The 18823-nt window shown below is 36.1% G+C and overlaps 1 protein-coding gene across 1 annotated transcript in view; it reads right to left on the reverse strand.

Annotated features, from left to right (window-relative positions):
• Positions 1-18823, reverse strand: part of LOC136008523 (cadherin-7) — an 83857-nt gene that overhangs the window by 16432 nt on the left and 48602 nt on the right. Inside the window, exons 5-7 of the mRNA XM_065667926.1 lie at positions 17005-17172; positions 15464-15651; positions 4923-5176 (exon numbers count right to left, since the gene is read on the reverse strand). Coding sequence (XP_065523998.1) covers positions 4923-5176; positions 15464-15651; positions 17005-17172 — 610 coding nt within the window. The remainder of the gene's footprint in view (positions 1-4922; positions 5177-15463; positions 15652-17004; positions 17173-18823) is intronic.

Consider the following 18823-nt stretch of genomic DNA (forward strand, 5'->3'; position numbering starts at 1 on the left):
TCATACTGATGATAGATTACTGATATAACTTTAACCAAATAATCTGAACAAGGTAAAGGAAAGAATTATGGAAGATAGTTTCACAGAATCACAGAATCATAGAATGGTTAGGGTTGGAAGGGACCTTATGATCATCTAGTTTCAATTTCCCTGCCATTGGCAGGGACATCTCCCACTAGACAAGGTTGCTTAAAACCCTACCCAACCTGGACTTGAACACTGTCAGGGATGGAGCATTTATCACTTCTTTGGGCAACCTGTTCCAGTGCCTCACCACCCTCACAGTAAAGAACTTTTTCCATATACCTAATCTGAACTTCCCCTGGCTTAATTTGAACCCATTACACCTTGTCCTATCGCTACAGTCCCTGATGAAGAGTCCATCTCTGACGTCCAGTCCCTCTCTGGCAGTTTAAAAATGGGACTTCCCAGATACAATGATCTTATGACACAGCTTGTTTGTTCTCTGTTGTAATATATAAACTTCTACTTTGTTCTATTACTGTGTTTTTATCTCTCTCTCGGCTGCAAAATCTTAGAGCAGAGGCTTGTTACATACAACTGTTTTGCCATATTATGTCCCAAGAAGAGAATGAAGAGAGAGAACAAAATGAAAAGCTGCAACAATAGCAGCATCAGTTTTCATGTATTTAGGCTTTCCCTCTTCCAATTTGGGGTTTGTTTGGGGTTTTTTCAGATTGCCTTAGGTTCAGCAGTAGCAGCCATTTTTCTCCTTCTTAGTAGCTGGTGCAGCACTGTGATTTTGACTTTCAGCCTGGAAACACTGATAACACTGATGTTTTTAGTTGTTGCTCGGTAATGTTTACTCTGACCAAGGACTTTTTGAGTCTCATGCTCTGCCAGGGTGGAGGGGAAGCTGAGGGAAAGCAGAGAGGAAGCTGAGACAGGACACCTGATCCAAACTAGCCAAAGAGGTATTCCATAGAACAACATGTCATGCCCACTATATAAACTGGGGGCAGTTACCCAGAAGGCCCGGATCGCTGCTCAGGTCGGGCTGGGTATCGGTCAGTGGGTGGTGAGTGGTTGTATTCTCTTCCCTTGTTATTTCCCTTATTATTACTGGTGGTAGCAGTAGCAGTTTTGTGTTATACCTTAGTTACTGGACTGTTCTTATCTCAACCTGTGGGAGTTACATTCTCTTGATTCTCCTCCCCACCCCTCCAGGAGCAGGGGAAGATGAAGGGGGGGGGGAGCGAGCCAGCAGCTGCATGTTTCTGAGTTACCGGCTGAGCTTAAACCATGACATAGATTTATTTTATGTTAACCATAGTTTACTTTTTACTTTATTTCATGCTAGCACTATTGTTTGTCTAGTCAGCAGTACTCTTCAGCTGTTTTGTGCATGCCAAGTTTCCCCATGAGACCTCTGCTATATAGTCAGTCATGGCAGGCCCTGTAGCTGGGATCAGCCTCCTGACAGCCTTCAGATTGCCCAACTATTAACACTATAACTATGCAATTTGAAGAGCCAAAGACCTTTCTTAAAAAAAAAAAAAAAACAAGAAGGAAAGAGAGAATAAAGAATAAAAGAAAGATGAGAAAGACAGAAAAACAAAACCAAAAACCAATAAATAATTAAAAAAAAACAGGAAAGAGGAAGAGAGAGAGGGAGTTAGGGAGGCAAGAAAGAAAAGGAGGCAGGGAGGGAGGCAGACAGAGAGGCAGGACAGAGGGGGGTAGGATGAAAGGATGAAAGGACAGGAGGAAAGGAGGGAGGGAGGTAGGAAGGAAGGAAGAAAGGAAGCAAGGGAGGAAGGAAGGGAGGGAGGGAGGGAGGAAGGGAGGGAAGGATGGGGAAGGGAAGGAAACAAGTTATGCAAATTGGAAAAAAATGATTTTTATACACAGGAAGCAAGCAGTTTCCTTTAACTTATTTATAAGTATTGTATCCATATTCAAATTCTAAATATATATATTTTTTTAAATACTTTTAATCCTTTGATTCCTTGCAGCCATTAAGACTTGAAAATCTTTGAGCTGCAGGAGTTTTAAATCCCTTATTTACGCTAGCTCGAACATCTATAGTTCTTTGGTCCGCACGTGATAACCTCTTATTTTCAAAATACTTATTGCTTCCCCCTCCTCTCACCCAGTATTGTCAAGGTTTTAATTGTGTCTGATCTTGTAACTTTGACATTTTCTGAATTGTATCAAATCTAATTTTAATCAATATAATCCAGTGTTTGGAATTTGGAATACTTATTTGTAGATTAACAATTTAAACTTCTTAAATAGATCATGAAAAGTATTATGCATTAATCCTCCTTAACACATTCTAATTTTAGGTGAATCTGGCTCTGATGTATACCATAGCAGATGCAAGACAGCTTTATATCACATGAGCTGGCAGTACCACTGACAAGGTACATTGCAGGTTCACAAGCATATAAACCTGCACTATTTTTGTTTTTCTTCCTTCTCAAATTCTATACGGCTTTGAAGCAGAAGAATTCTTCAAGATGTTAGTTAAGCTGGTGATATAGCTAGTTTTTATGTTGAATTCTAAAAATAATTGGATCAAATCAAACTCATGCTTATGTTTACATAAAATTCAAAGACATTCTGAGTATGGACTGCATTTCTGGAACTGCATTTAGTCCCACCCTACATGATTCCTCTAAACCAGATACTGTACAACAGATGCCAACATCAGTGCCAGAAAACACTGCCATAGGAAAGAAAAAGCTCAGCAAAGATAAATTTCAGGAGTAAATACATGCCAACCTTCCATCTAGGACTTGTTTATACATGATAGGAATCAGCTATTTTGAATATGTTGCAATTATATAATGAAAGAGAGAGAGATAATACTTATGTCACTTCCAAGGGTGAAACAAGTGCTTTATTTTTTCAACTTGAGATTGCTGCTTTAGAAATTACAGAGATACACTACAGTTCCAATATCATCTTCAATGCATGAAACTAAAAATCTAACATCACAAAAAAGGTGATATCTAAATGAGTTTTGTACCTGTTTTCTACGTATGCCTTAAATGAACAACTATAATGAATGAAACTTGGTACTAACTTCCAATTGTGAATGTGATCCTTCTTATACAGATATTTAAGATCTCAAAATTCCTGAGACAGAAGTATTACCCTTTAGATCTTCTGCATGTTCCTTTGACAATTATTATCACTACTCTCCAAAAGAAAAGCTCTAAGTAACTGATTATTGGTTTAACTTAAGTGGCGAGTCTTTGTTCCTGATCTTTGACCTTAGATGCAGACAAACATAAGATTGATAATTTGTGTTTTCTTATGGTTTCTTTATGAACCTGGACATTATACTGTGTAAGACGTGTAGGCACTTTACAGACTGAAAGCAAAGGAAGAGATCCTTGACAATTTTCACACATCTCTAGCATTGGCCTTCTATGATGGGGCTACAGAATTGATGGACAAGGGTAAAGCAGTTGATGCCATCTACCTGGATTTGTGCAAAGCGTTTGACACTGTCCCACAGGACATCCTTCTCTCTAAATTGGAGAGATATCAATTTGATGGATGGACCACTCGGTGGATAAAGAACTGGCTGGCTGGCCACACACAAAGAGTTGTGGTCAGTGGCTCGATGTCCGGCTAGAGACCAGTAACGAGTGGTGTCCCTCAGGGATCGGTGTTGGGACCGGTCTTGTTTAACATCTCCATCACTGACATGGACAGTGAGATTGAATGCGCCCTCAGCAAGTTTGCTGATGACACCAAGCTGTGTGGTCCAGTTGATATGCTGGAGGGAAGGGATGCCATCCAGAGGGACCTTGACACACTTGTGAGGTGGGCTGATGCCAACCTTATTAAGTTCAACCACGACAAGTGCAAGGTCCTACAGCTGGGTTGGAGCAATCCCAGGCACAGCTACAGACTGGGCAAAGAAGAGATTCAGAGCGGCCCTGCAGAGAAGGACTTGGGGGTGCTGGTCGATGAGAAAATGAACATGAGCCAGCAGTGTGAGCTGGAAGCCCAGAAAGCCAACCGTATCCTGGGCTGCATCAAAAGGAGTGTGACCAACAGGTCGAAGGAGGTGATCCTGCCTCCCTACTCTGCTCTCGTGAGACCTCACCTGGAGTATTGTGTGCAGTTCTGGTGCCCTCAACATAAAAAGGACATGGAACTGCTGGAACAAGTCCAGAGGAGGGCCACGAGGATGATCAGGGGACTGGAGCACCTCCCGTATGAAGACAGACTGAGGAAGTTGGGGCTGTTCATCCTGGAGAAGAGAAGGCTGCGTGGGGACCTAATAGCAGCCTTCAAGTACCTGAAGGGGGCCTATAGGGATGCTGGGGAGGGACTCTTCATCAGGGACTGTAGTGACAGGACAAGGGGTAATGGGTTAAAACTTAAACAGGGGAAGTTTAAATTGGATATAAGGAGGAAATTCTTTCCTGTTACGGTGGTGAGACACTGGAATGGGTTGCCCAGGGAGGTTGTGGTGCTCCATCCCTGGCGGTGCTCAAGGCCAGGTTGGATGAAGCCTTGTGTGGGATGGTTTAGTGAGAGGTGTCCCTGTCCATGGCGGGGGGGTTGGAACTAGATGATCTTGAAGTCCTTTCCAACCCTAACTATTCTATGATTCTATGATTTAAGAGAACATAATTGTTATAAATAATAAAAGACTCTTCGTAAACTTACAGAAAAATAGATATGAGTAATTTCTTGAGGATTTTTCATTTGGAATCCTGAAACTGTATCTTCACTTTTTTGTTTAATAGGGATTAAAATATATTCATTTCTCAAAGATTGTGTAGTCCAAGCATAAATAAACAAACTCTTAGAAAATCTGAATCTCCTTTTGTGAGGGAAAAAAAAATAATTGTTTTCATTGTAATCAAAGACTTTCTCACATCAAAATTAACTACTTCAATGGTTAAATAAATAAACAGTTAAGACATAATTACCTGACAGGGCTATTTGAAGCATCTGGATCATGGGCCGCTACAGTTCCAATGATAGTGCCCACTTTTGCTGCTTCAGACACCACCATGGAGTACAAACGTGAAGTAAACACAGGCGGCTCATCAACATCTTCTACAATTATCTTCACTGTTGTCATGTCACTGAAGGGTCCCAGACTCAGGAAGCGAGGGTCAACATGCATATTTGCTGCTTCTATCCTCAGCGTATAGCTTGTCTTAGCTTCAAAATCCAGCTCCTATACAGGTGAAGTTATTTGGAAATCTTATTACCCTGTGATGTTGACACAAAACTTTCACTTAAAACTATCAGTAAGTACAAAATGAACTTTGCCATTTGTATCCAACCTCCTCTTTTGATTGGCAGAGCACAGCTGAGGGCTCATTTCTTAGCTTTGTCAAAACACTATTTGCGCTATTTAATGGTAAAAGTATTTCTACCATGTGAATGAAATAACAATTCTCTGAGTTAATGGCAAAACTTTCTATGGCTTCTATGAAGACCAAATTCTCTCCCATTATTTCATAACTGTGAATCAATACTTCTTTTTTGTCCTATTCACATTTTATCTAAGGTAGTGTCAAATACCTCATACTATACTACCCGAAAATAAGAACTCTATAAAATTCATTAGTGAAAACACCTCATTCAGAAATTTATGAGTAGGTTGTTTGTTTTGTTGGTTTTTTTTTTCTGCACAGCATTGAGATTGACTAATCTTATTACTCTAATCTCTGTATGAATTTGTGAAGAAAATGTGGCAGTCAGTTAAATTGCATTGTTTGTATGAGAACATTTTGTACTGAGATGCAGCCTTGAGATTGTTTTGGTTTATTTTGCTTATTAACTAAAATGCACACTATTTTTTTCCACCTTCATTCTGCTTTAATTTTCTTTGATAAGTACAGGGTTTCTTTAAATAAATACTACATTGAAATGAAAAATTACCCCCCACAACTAATGGTATATTTGTTGTCTGGAGAAGAGTCCCATAAAAAAATTATTTTGGAGGCAAAAAAAAGTATCTTACTTTGCAGGCAATTATCAAATGAAAGCTTCACATTCATGTTAGCATTGTTTTCCTTATATCTATAGTCCTAGTTTGTTCACTCACACCAAATGCCAAGGTAACTATTCTCTTGAAATTCCAAGTTTAATGATAAAGAACAACAACAAATCGCCCAAGCATTTCTAAAAACTGCAGTCTGGTTACTCAACTACTTTTTTAAAACTAGAATTCCCAGTGCATAAAACAGATTAAAAAATATTTTCCACAGTTCTGATTCTGAATACATCATAGGGATCTAAAATGTGTTTGCAAAATAATCTGACATCATCTGCATAATGTCCCTGTATTCACTCAGAGGAGCAGCAGAGGTGAAACACACATCTGTTGACCTACAAGTGCAAGGCTCTAAGTTCTTCATTGAGTTTCAGTAGCATAAATCCCAAATGAGTAACTAAAAGTCAGCAATTATGCTGGTGCTACAATACTGTTGCAAACAGTCTTGATTTAAAAATGAAAAATGTATTCCAACACATCACACTCAGAAAGGCACTGAACTTTTATAACCTCTGTGTAGCAACAAAGGGTTTCTCCAAATGGGAATACATGTGATCCTCATGTTATGCAAGCTCTTACTTGGATTGAATCAAAGCTGCAGTATATATAGTTCTCCAAACACAGATATGCCATAAAAGAAAGGTTTTCTGACTACTGGTCACTATACTGGACACAACTGGTCAGTATTTATTACCAAAGCATAGTTGTGTTTTTTTTTTTTTTTAATTTAATCTTGGTTTATACCTAAAGTACAATATTTATGCTATGAAACTAACCTCAAAGGCATAATGCAAATGTAATGTGGTGACAGGATGACGAAAAGTGTCTCAGAAACTATACTGTATGATGGTAATAATTAAGGAACTGATATGACCAGATGAGCAGCAAGGTTAAGGAGAAGACAACCAAGCACACATATCTTAAAGGCTTCACATTTTCTAATAAAAGCATCATATTAACTAAAGAAATTATAACCTGAAGAATGTCAAAGACAAAAGAATGAGATTTGTTGATCTAAAAAAAACCCAACCAAACCACCAAAACCCAAGCTTCTAGTGAACTATATTTTCAATCAGAAAGTACAAACATATGTAATGGAAAAGGGGAGGTTAATTCATTTGCATTAATCAGTGATATCTGTTGAAACTGAGTGACTGAGATTACAGCAATACTTAATCAAATACATTAAAATATCAGCCTAGAGAAGAGAAGGCTCTGGGGAGACCCTGTAACAGTCTTTTAATACCTAAAAGGGTCCTACAAGTAACCTGGAGAGGCAATTCTTACAAAGGCCTGTAGGGCCCTTGTAAGTACAAGGGGAAATAGCTGTAAATTGAAAGAGATTTAGAGATTAGATTATATATTAGGAAGAATATTAGTTAAGGAGAAATTCTTTCCTGTGAAGGTGGTGAGACACTGGACCATGTTGCCCAGAAGAGCTGTGGATGCCTCATCACTGTCTGTGTTCAAGGCCAGGTTGGATGGGCTTTTTGGTCCGGTGGAAGGTGTCCCTGCCCATGGCAGGGGGGTTGGAAGCAGATGATCTTTAAGGTCCCTTCCAACCCAAACCATTCTGTGATTCTATAGTATATATTATGAGACTGAAGACAAGATGTCTTCCTATGATACGCTAATTACAACACCACAGTCATCTTAAGAAAAGATATTATAATAATTCTGATTTAATAAAGTAAGTGTGTAGAGCATGGTACATGTAATTGGACAAATTACATAAATTTTAATTTGAATAGACTAAAGACTATAATAAGAAAATATTATTTAAATTAATTTTTAAAAGATACCCATGTTTATTGATTAAAGAAGACTAAGTTAGAACTCTAATTTTTGAAATCATAAAAATATGTTTTCCTTGTGAATGTTTATGTCAAGAGCTGACACACACTTTTAAATCATCAAATTTCATTCTCGTAATGAAGAAACAATTCATTCTTTATTTGACTTAATTACAGGAGTGTTAGACTAGCTCATTTTCATTAGAAAGGTATTTCCTCATGGAGAAGGATAAAAAAGTAATGATATAGATGCATATCCTGAGCAGGCTTGTTACTAAGTGTTGGGTTTACCTTCTCTAACTTAGCCATGTACATCTGAGAAAACCACCATATAGTGCTTACTATGAGTATAGCAAAATTCTTCTAGAGAAGAAATCAGACATCTATTTTTGAACGCCAGTTTTTCACCAGTCACTGGTAAGGAAGTCTCAATAACTAGAAGAAGTAAACATCTGCTTTCGGTCACATGAATTCTGCCCTAGGATTACTTTAGATACCTGCTGGTATCCAGTGCTATTGATTGTTTCAAAAAGCTATAAGGGTCTTTTAAAATTAAAAATAAATAAATAAAAATTCTATTATATCAACACATACAGAGGGAAAGAGCTGGTATTTAGAAGAGGGAAGTATGGATTGTCAGAAGTTTTTTAAAACATTAAATGTTGTGTGTTATACAGGTGCGATATTATTGTTTTATTTTAGTTCTTTGTAACAGAGTTTATCACCTGTGGGATGTGACAATCTCTAAAAACTCTGCAGTCATCCTCAGTCTGGTCCTATAAGATACATCCTTAGATCCAGCAGTGAATACACAAGCACCAGGCTTTGAAGCAGAATATAATCTTGAAAATTAAACAAAACCTCTAAAATACAATTAGCATGAAAGAGTTCTTGACCTGGTGGAAATGTGTCAACAATTTAATGATGATAAGATAATGAAAACACTACATACTACAGAAATTAAAGAAAGACTGAAAAATGAGCTGAGAAGATTTCCTATTTTTTTGTTTCTTCTTATCTAATTATCACTAATGTATGCTATATAGAGAGTAGTATTTAACTGGCCTTTAGATCATACCTTCATTATATCTTGCTATAACAAAAGGACAAGATTCCAGTAATGGAATACCAAGTCAACAGACTACTACAAATCACTGTATCAGTGTTGAAGGTTAAATGGACAATGTATACTCAATCCTTCAGTACAGTGAATAGAACTTGACAGCTTCATTAATATCTGTGCATTAGTGTTATCTGATTAGATTCTGTGCAGGATCCATTCATCTTTCTCTCATATGGAGGTTTGTGAGGTCTTTTTTTGGGTTTGGTTTATTTTGGGTTTGTTTTTTTTTTTTTCCGTTTTAGGAATAAGAATTTTATCCTGTCTTAAGGAAATTACAAAACAAGTCATCTATACTACAGGAGCTAGATATGAAGTTATCGTTCACAGGAAGTCCATTTTTTGTAATATCCATCTTTTATTGTATGGTAACTTTGTGATAATGCATTTTTCAGAGGTGAAAATTCCATTTTTAAGTCCATCTTAGGTTTTATATTAAAAACTGCAGTACATCAAACAAATGCCCATTATTTCCCAAAGGAACCTCAAGCTCTTACATTGTAAACTCCGGTAATGAATGAAAAGAAAAAATTCTAACTGAAAAAAAAGTGAAATATTAACTGTAATAGAAGGATAGCTTTTTCACTTAAAAGCTTTTGCATAAGCCCCCCATTTTTATAGTTGTTAATATTACTCTTGGAATGAACCCAGGTTTTAGAACAATCTCTTAGCAGTCAGTTTCTATGACAAAGTACATTGCAGCACTATATTCACATCTTGTCCTCTAACATTCAAGTTGGCTGGTGATATTGGTGGTAGGTCTGTGCATTGGGGGGGAAAACAATTAAGCCAAAGTGAGCAAGAACTGTACCAGGGAAAAATCTTCTTAACGCTTGCCCCTTGCTCTAGTAAGATATGACAACTCTCTTTCTACAGTCTTCAGGCTTCTTGTTTTTTGCACTTAAGCCTACTGCAATCTCTCTGTAGACTTCCAAACGGTTTGAATCAGATCTCATAACCTTCCAAAAAGTCATATATGATACATCCAATAAAAATAGATTTTGCAGCCTTTTTTATTATTAAATCAGCATTATTACTTTAAGCTCCAAGTATTTGATAAAGGTGTAGGTAGATACAGACCATCTATCAGGTTTTTATCTTAAGATTTTTTGCTACTAAACTATTATTATTACTGAAGTCTAACTATAGCCTGCAACTTTGTGAATAAAGTGAGGTCTGTACTTATACAAGGCATATTTCTGTACATTATTATTTGCTATAAACTACAAACAATATGGTCTTGTATGTGCATATTGCTTAGAGAGTGAAGCCAGGATTTCATTCATGTGTATTACAATCAGGTTTCTGTGAACAGTCGACATGAGTTCATTTTGAAATTGTACAGACATAGGTTTGCATATACAGTTCAGATTTTGTTGTATTAAATAACTGAATCAGCATTCATTTCCACAAACATTTCTACAATTTGAAGGCTGATACCACAGAGACAAATCCAATACATTTTAAAAAATGTATTTTTTTAATATATTCAGAAAAATTACACTTTTCTTCCAAAAACTCACACCACTGTGAAGTGCATCTATGCAAATTGTGGGAGCCCTTACTAACAGAGCATTGATAGCAGAATGTACTTTACAAATGAAACCACAGGAAGGAATTGATCCTACTCTACAGATGGAGGACTGAGTCACAGTGTGAATCAGGATAAAATTTTCAAATAGTTCTAAAATTTTCAAATACTTCTAAGAAATATAAATACCCAATTCCTTTTCAAAAGTACAAAATATTCTTTTTCTTTTTTCTGAAAAGATCACCTAAGGTGGTTGTTTTCCTAAATCCTGCTTAAAAGTAACTTACACATCTAATTTAGCTTTACTTAGGAATTCACTACAGAGAGTGTGCCTACAGGGTGGAGAATAGCCAAACTCTAACACTGTTTGCAACATCAGAACTCTAGCACAAAGTTTGAGTAGGTGGTTATCTTTGGACTGCTCTGTACAGGATAAAAATAAAGGAAGAGCTTTTTTTCTATTTCACTTGACAAGTGAGAACTTCTCTCTTATGTAGTATTATTATTATTATTAACTAAAAGAGAAAGCTAGAAAAGAAAAAAAAATAGGAAGGTTTTCACAGTGACTTAAACTACTAGGCAACAAATTGTGTGAACATAGCAGGTTACAGGAAAAGACCCTCACTAGTTTTCCCACCACTGACCCACCCATCCTGTAAACTGAGAATACTGCTCTGAACTGTGCTTATGGATCCCATTCACTTGTTTATATCAGGTGCTGGAAAAGATTGTCTTTTAGCATTTTTCATATTTTTGCAGGTTGGAAACAGAGCTTGGCATACTAAAAACAACTTAAGCACTTTTATATACCATCCTAGATGCATGTTGGACAAAATTTTTGCATCTGAATTCAGCTAATGTATTGCTGAAGATGGTAGACTTTATCTTTTAGTGCAAATAACCAAGTAAACGGTTAAATACTGTTTTACTAGCTCCTTTCATATGATGAAATTCTAGCTTCACTGATCTCACAAAAAAAAATCAATTCTACCAATATTTAACCTCCTATTATTATTTTAGCCATAAATTCGTAAGCAAAAGTTATTCCTTGTCCCAAAGAAAATTTTGAAAAAGTTGGGGTGGTTTTGTACTTAAGAAACTTGCTGGAATACATGAATTTCACATCTAATTCATTTAACTTTTATTCAAATATCTTAACCAGCACAAAAGCAAATAAGTTGTCACAAGTGTGTGAGAAAACACATAGCAGTAAATGTTGTATAATGGTACATACATGATCCTTAGGTGTGGGCATAACATAGTACAATCCTACTGTTTTCTCTTTGGAGGGATAAAGACCAGGCGGATGAAAACATAGAGAAAGTATTCCTTATCTGATACTGTATGGTCAAGAGAGTTATTATGAGTACCAGCCTATTGTCAAAATGTTACCTTGAACTGAGGCTTAGTCTAGTAGCTAGTATATATAAACATTGGGTGCTAGGCAGCAACAGTACTAGCATATTCAGGAACATGTAATCCTCAGTCCTTCCAGGGCTGTAAAACAATGAGAACTACTACTATTATTTGAAAAATTGCACTGTTCTCAAAATGTTTAGTGGAAAATCCATTCTGAATAAACCATGTAAGCCAAAGAGATACACGGATTTAGCAATGCAGAAGAGATACGCATGAGGGAAGAATACACTCCGTATTTTGATGAATATCACTGTTAGAGTAAATCCATTATTTTTTTCTGCTGGCTTTTGATGCTTTGAAATCTCTGTGTCACTGGGTGCAGAGAAGAAATGTGTTCAAATGTGCATAGAAAAAAACTAAACCAAACTAAATATTAAACACACCCATATCTCATTCACTGATTTCCCAAATTTCAAACCAATATGTGAATTACTCAAGTCTATTATACATAAGTAATCCTGGGAAATACCTAAACCTACAATAATTTTCTAGTATCAAGATTCTTTGTATCTCTCTATTTTTACAAAAGTTTTTTTCATGAATTTATATAAATAAATAATTTATTTGCAATTTTTGCTGACCCCTGGCATTTTCTTTCCTATTCCATCCACTTGGAACATACAAAAGTCCTGCTTTGCTCATTGAATTCTTACATATCACTTCTCTAAAATTTTTTTACAAAATTTTTCTTTTTTTACTTGATGCGCCTTATGCGTTAAAAAAAAAAAAAAAAGTCTTAGTTTCTAGTGAGGAAGTCAGCTTTTCAAGTTATCTCAAAATGGTTATCTTTCTAAAAACAGAATGTAAAATCCTCAGTTTCTGTATGGAACTCCAATAACCAAGTGACACACTTTCTCCACAACATCCAGCACAAAAATGAATGGAGCAGTGCCTTCATCTTCTCAGAGATACTGGCAGCGATGTTCATGCCTACCCTGTTTATTTATATGTACGGCTGCAGCAAAAATATGCAAAGTTAAAGCATGCATCTGCATTTAGAACCAAAGTGTGCATTTTCAGAAGTTTTTGCTTTGGAGTTTTACTGCCTAATATGTACCCAGACATGTCACCCGAACATATAAATGCACAGGAATTAAAAATGTTGGGCATACATTTCAAGTCTGAGCTGTTTCTCAATGCTTCAGCTGATTTCAAGGGCATGAAAAGGAGGGTGTTAACTGCAGTCAGAGGTGTACAGAACATCATGTGCTGGATAGTAAAATGTTTAGGCAGGTTCCAGGCTACAGATCTAATTTTTTCCCTGACTCTTTACTAACAAGCATACATTATCATGCACGGATAACCATTGCCCAACTCTGCAGTGATCTAGCAGGTAAGGCTCGATGACTTAAGCCCATTTAACCTGCATACACTGTTATTGATAGCCTGCTATATACTTGTTCTGCACGTTTTTGCCTTGAGAAAAGATTATTCACATTATATATATTAGTGACTGATCTTTCAAAGGTGCTGAGCATCCTCCATTTGCTGTGACATCGATAGATGCTTATCCACTCTCAGGAGGTGTTCAGCAAATCAGAAAATTAGCCCATTGATTTGCAACATCATGGAGTATTAACTTCTTTCAAAGGAGAAATGTTACTGAATTTTTATATTGGAAAGGAATTCACAGAATCATAGACTAGTATGGGTTGTAAGTGACCTTCGAAGAACAGCTAATCCAATCCCACTGCAATGAGCAGCGGCATCTTCAACTAGATCAAGTTGCACAGAACCGCGTCCAGTCTGGCCTTGAACGTCTCCAGGATGGGGCATCCACCGCCTCTCTGGGCAACCTGTTCCAGTATTTACCACCCTCATTGTGAAGAATTTTATCCTCACATCCAGCCTGAATCTCCCCTGTTTTAGTTTAAAACCATTACCCCTTGTCCTATTGCAATAGGCGCTGCTAAAATTGATGCATTAGAGGAGGAAAACCCAACCCAAACCAAAAGAAAAAAAAACCCACAACCAGTAAGTGAAATTTACAAAGATTAAAGAGTATATAAGGAATAAAAATTTGCTATGGAATCATATTAACTACAATATGTCCCTATTCAGGAACATACTTACACTTTTTCTAAAACGCCATCAGTTCCACAGTTTAGGGGGTATTAAATTGCTTAGCAGAGTTAGCACCATAGATTCATAGATTCAGTATTGACACTGCCAAGCTTTCACACATTGAGAGTGTGAAATGAGAGAAGAAATTTTCTGATCAAGGTGTTGCTTTAGTATCTGTTGTTTTGCTGTTTTTTTCTTCTGTCCACCTCAAAATTTATTTTTTCTTGCAAAATATTTCAGCATATGTTTATTTTGTAAAAGGGTAAGCTAAAATATGTTGCAGCAAGGTAAGAACGATGATATTTAATATGCTTAAAATAAACACAATTTTTAATTTTAAAATGTTATTTTTTTAACTGTACATATAGAAAGCTAAGAAGAAACAATATTTCTTTAAATATTTCCATGTTTTTGAAATATTTTTTATACTATATTATTTTGTAAACAATTATTGTTACTGAGCAAATTGATGGCCTTCTATGATGGGGCTATGGAACTGATCGACAAGGGTAAAGCAGTTGATGTCATCTACCTGGACTTGGGCAAAGCATTCGACAGTCCTTGTCTCTAACTTGGAGAGACATCACTTTGATAGGTGGACCACTCAGTGGACAAAGAACTGGCTCAATGGCCACACGCAAAGAGTTGTGGTCAATGTCCCATATGAAGATAGGCTGAGAAAGTTGGGGCTGTTGAGCCTGGACAAGAGAAGGCTGCATGGAGACCTCGTAACAGCCTTTCCAGTATCTGAAGGGGGTCTATAAGGATGCTGGACAGGGACTATTCATTAGGGACTGTAGTGATAGGACAAGGGGTAATGGGTTCAAACTTAAACAGGGGAAGTTTAGATTGGATATAAGGAGGAAGTTCTTTACCGTAAGGGTGGTGAGGCACTGGAATGGGCTGCCCAGGGAAACTGTGAATGCTCCACCCTTGGCGGTGTTCAAGGCCAGGTTGTACTGAGCCTTGGGTGAGATGGTTTAGTGTGAGGTGTCCCTGCCCATGGCAGGGGGTTGGAACTAGATGATCTTAAGGTCCTTTCCAACCCTAATTATTCTATGATTCTATATGTAATTTTAACATTAGTAATATGTGCCTTCTGAATAGAACAGTATCAACCAAAAAAATATAATTTTTTTGTTTTGTTTTAATTATGTTTGGGATCTATTTTGCATCTGGACCTTGCATTTTTTACTGTAAGATATATTTTCACATTTTCTCTTTATTACCAAAACAAATGAGACGAATGCTTAGTTTCCCATCCTAACTTGTTTGCGCAGGAGCTTTAACCTCCCCCCCCACAAAAATAAAAAACAAAAACAAACACAACAAACAGTTTTTGACAAAAAGACACACGATAATTTTCAGTGTAAACCATTAAAAAGCTCAAAAATCACAAACACAGAAATGCAGATGAAATATGCCAATGAAAACTTTTACAGCAGATAAGGCTTTTAGAAACAAAAGCTTGTACTCTCATTGCCTGCCCTCATATTACAAATACAGATCAAATCAGTGAGAAAAATTTGACTTACCTTCTGAATTGTTATGACTCCCTCCTGTGTATCTTTGTCAACAGAAATTTTAAATACTCCCAAGCCATCACCATCCACAATCTTATACTCCATTTCAGCATTAGGTCCCACATCTGCATCTGCAGCTTTTATTCTGGCCACCACAGAAGCCACTGGCAAAGACTCTGGGACATTATACTGGTATGATCCTGTGGAATTAAAAAAACCCCAAAAATTAATTAATTTAGAGCCTTCTGTGACTGTAGGCTAAAAAAGTAAAAAAAAAAAAAAAAAAAGAAAAAAGAAAAAAAAGCACAAAAAAACAGCCTTGTTAAAATTTACCTTCTTTTAAAACACTTGAATATTTACTTGGGCTACCAGACTATGTTCTTCAGTTTAAAGTAGAATTGCTCTTTTTTTGTTAAGTTTTCCTTATGATGAGCTTTAATTACTATTAGTACTTACTAAGTACAAGGCAAAGATGCAGAAACATGATTCAAAACTTAAGTGCAAATCACGAGGTGAATGCCTGCTACAGAGTTGCAAAGCAGAAAATGTTTTACATTTTTTCCATAAAAGGGGAAACAAAGAAAGTAAGTCAAATAATAGAAGCATAAACTCATATTATTTCATAGCTGTGCATCTTAATTAGGCAGTTTGCAATCTGAATATGACCAGAAATAGTTATATATTAATTTCTTTAACAGTAAATACATCATCTGCATTCTTGATAATTACAGCTTTTCATTCAAGTAGAAAATTATATATATGCTATCAAAAGGGTATCTGAGTGCAATCTGTAGCCAATAACACCCTCACCTTCAAAAATAAATTCATTTAGTCTGCTATTTTAATCAGTCTGTAGCTTGAAATAATCTATTACATACAGATCTATTTTTTTATATCATTGGAAGTGAGGCTGGAGACGACATGAGTATATTATTCACATTATTTTGATTCTACTTAGCAAGGACTTTTTTTCTTTAAGAAGAAAGCACCCCAGACAGAATGCTCTTAATAAACTGAGCTCTTCAGGTCTGAGCATACAACTGTGCTTGTTTCTTTGTTTAGGATGAGAATTACCCTGGTCGAACAGAGTAACTGGAAGGAAGATAACTTTCTGGCTCTTTTGCAATTAACATCTTAGGAAACACACTATGCACGAGGTAAATCCTGCTAAAAATGCCAAAGGAATATGAAGAATTAAGAGTCAAGTTAAGAACTATGCATTCTGAAGTCTAAACTCTAAGAGATAAATATCTTTTGAGGTATATCTTTTTTTGTCTTTATTTGTAGAGAAGAAGTAAAATACATTAATAAATGTACCAGCTGTACATCATTTAAATTATCTGAAATGCAGTAGGTAAAAAAAAAAATTCTTCAAGTGTAGTAATAGTAATGATAATAATGATAATAATAATAATGATATACCTTGCTGTCAGTGATTCACAAAGTACTTAACATGGAAGCTAAGCACTCTTTTTCTAGAATTAGCATGACGCAAAGAAAATAACAATGTTTACAAATAATATTCCAAGTCATATTTTTACAAAGCAACCTACGTCTTGGAAAGCGAGGTGGGTTGTCGTTAACATCAGTCAGAGTGACAGTTACAGATGTAGTCCCTGATAATCCACCATTTTGCCCAACCATGTCCTTTGCCTGAATAACTAGTAGGTATTGGTCCTTGGCTTCTCTATCCATATTCGGAAGGGCAGTCTTGATAACACCTGCAGTAAGACATGGCAATGGTTGAAGAAGCAAACACGTTACTGTGAAAGCTGGGTTTGCCTTTAAAAGGCAGCTGCAGGGCAGTGATTGCAACAGGAGAAGAATGAATCAATTTCAACATTAATATTTCAGTTTTTGACTAGGAGCTGAACTTATTTTTAGTCACCAAAACCCACCAGTTTTTATTTAGTACGACTTTATTTGGGAAATGCCATATATGACTTTGCTTTCTAAATATCTTCTCCCTGAACTATAAAATTCGTATTAATTTGGGTAACACTCCCTTCCCTGGAAGATGCCATCTTCTGTGTTTTCCTTCTTTTTTAGAGCTAGGAAAAAGAATATTCTATATTCATTTTTAAGATTACAAGGTCAAGATTTATTTCACAATCTCTTGAATAATCATTCACCATATTAACTCTTAACAATTTTGATATCAATACCACACTCCACATATCTACATAATGATCTCATTTTACTGGGAGCATGTATTTGCTCTAACAACATGCACTGCTAAAGCATTAGTATAATTAAGATTTTTTTTATTACTTATTAATCAAAATACTGTAATGTCTGAAATAGCTTTTGTTTTGTCCATTTGCTTATCTGCAAACAATTTGTAGTTAATTGGTCTGAAATGAAAACAAGACAAAAGCTCCATGTTCTATCCTTTCAGTTCTGTTGATATATATCAGAAAATAAATATGCCTTCTCAAATGTGATGACTTTATGAATATTTCATACGCAGTACATAGTACAGCCACTAACTTTGATTTCCAGAGAGGCAACCGTTTATTCCGCCAGCACTTAGTGTCAGCAGCAAAGGAAATATAAACAAACTAAATAAAAGAGAGGTGCATTGGGACACATATCTCTTCATCTGATAGTTGTTGAATGTTTAGCTAGAATTTTATTTTTTTCTTCCCCTATGAATGCAGGACTTGCCATTAATCATCTCTGGGTTTAAAAGTTTTTTTTCACAGACTGTTTGGCACTATTTCACCAATTTTACAAGCAATGCTAAAATGCAATTAATATACAATTTTATAATGTTATTGTTTCTACACTGCTTTTTCTGGTCTGCTGGCTTTTCTATCATAGTCAAATTGTCAGGCAATGTTAACCAATGATTTGGAAGTTAATTATCATGCACACAGGAAACCTGAGTATCACATCAAAATGAAAATGTATGCAAACATTTCAGTCTCAACCATTAAAGATTTTAACTTAGAAGAAACTATCATATTGTTGTGGACCTGTTGCAATATGAAGATAATTATATTATTTATATCTTCAAGTTCAGATGTTAAATAGCGTTGCCTTTTCATCATAGCTTTAGGATTCAGGTCTGATTCACATCACAGGTTATGATAAGTAGGGTAAATAGTTTGCTTTTCTTTCGCTCAGCTTGTCTTTCTCTGAAATAAAAAGTATAAATCTTCTCCATACTGGTGTAAGTGAAAGCTCAGGCACCAAACTCCACTGAGCTGAGTGAGACCCTACTTTTCTATTCTGTGGAATGATACAGTAGAATGGGTAATGGCTATTAAACTGCAGAGGAGTAAAGGTTGTATTTTGTTGTGGCTTAAACTATTCCTAAAATTTCACTAAAATAGGAAAAAAATCTCACACCAGTAATATGCTTTGAAA

The sequence above is a fragment of the Lathamus discolor genome, chromosome 2 (assembly GCF_037157495.1).
Source record: "Lathamus discolor isolate bLatDis1 chromosome 2, bLatDis1.hap1, whole genome shotgun sequence".
NCBI classification, from domain to species: domain Eukaryota; kingdom Metazoa; phylum Chordata; class Aves; order Psittaciformes; family Psittacidae; genus Lathamus; species Lathamus discolor.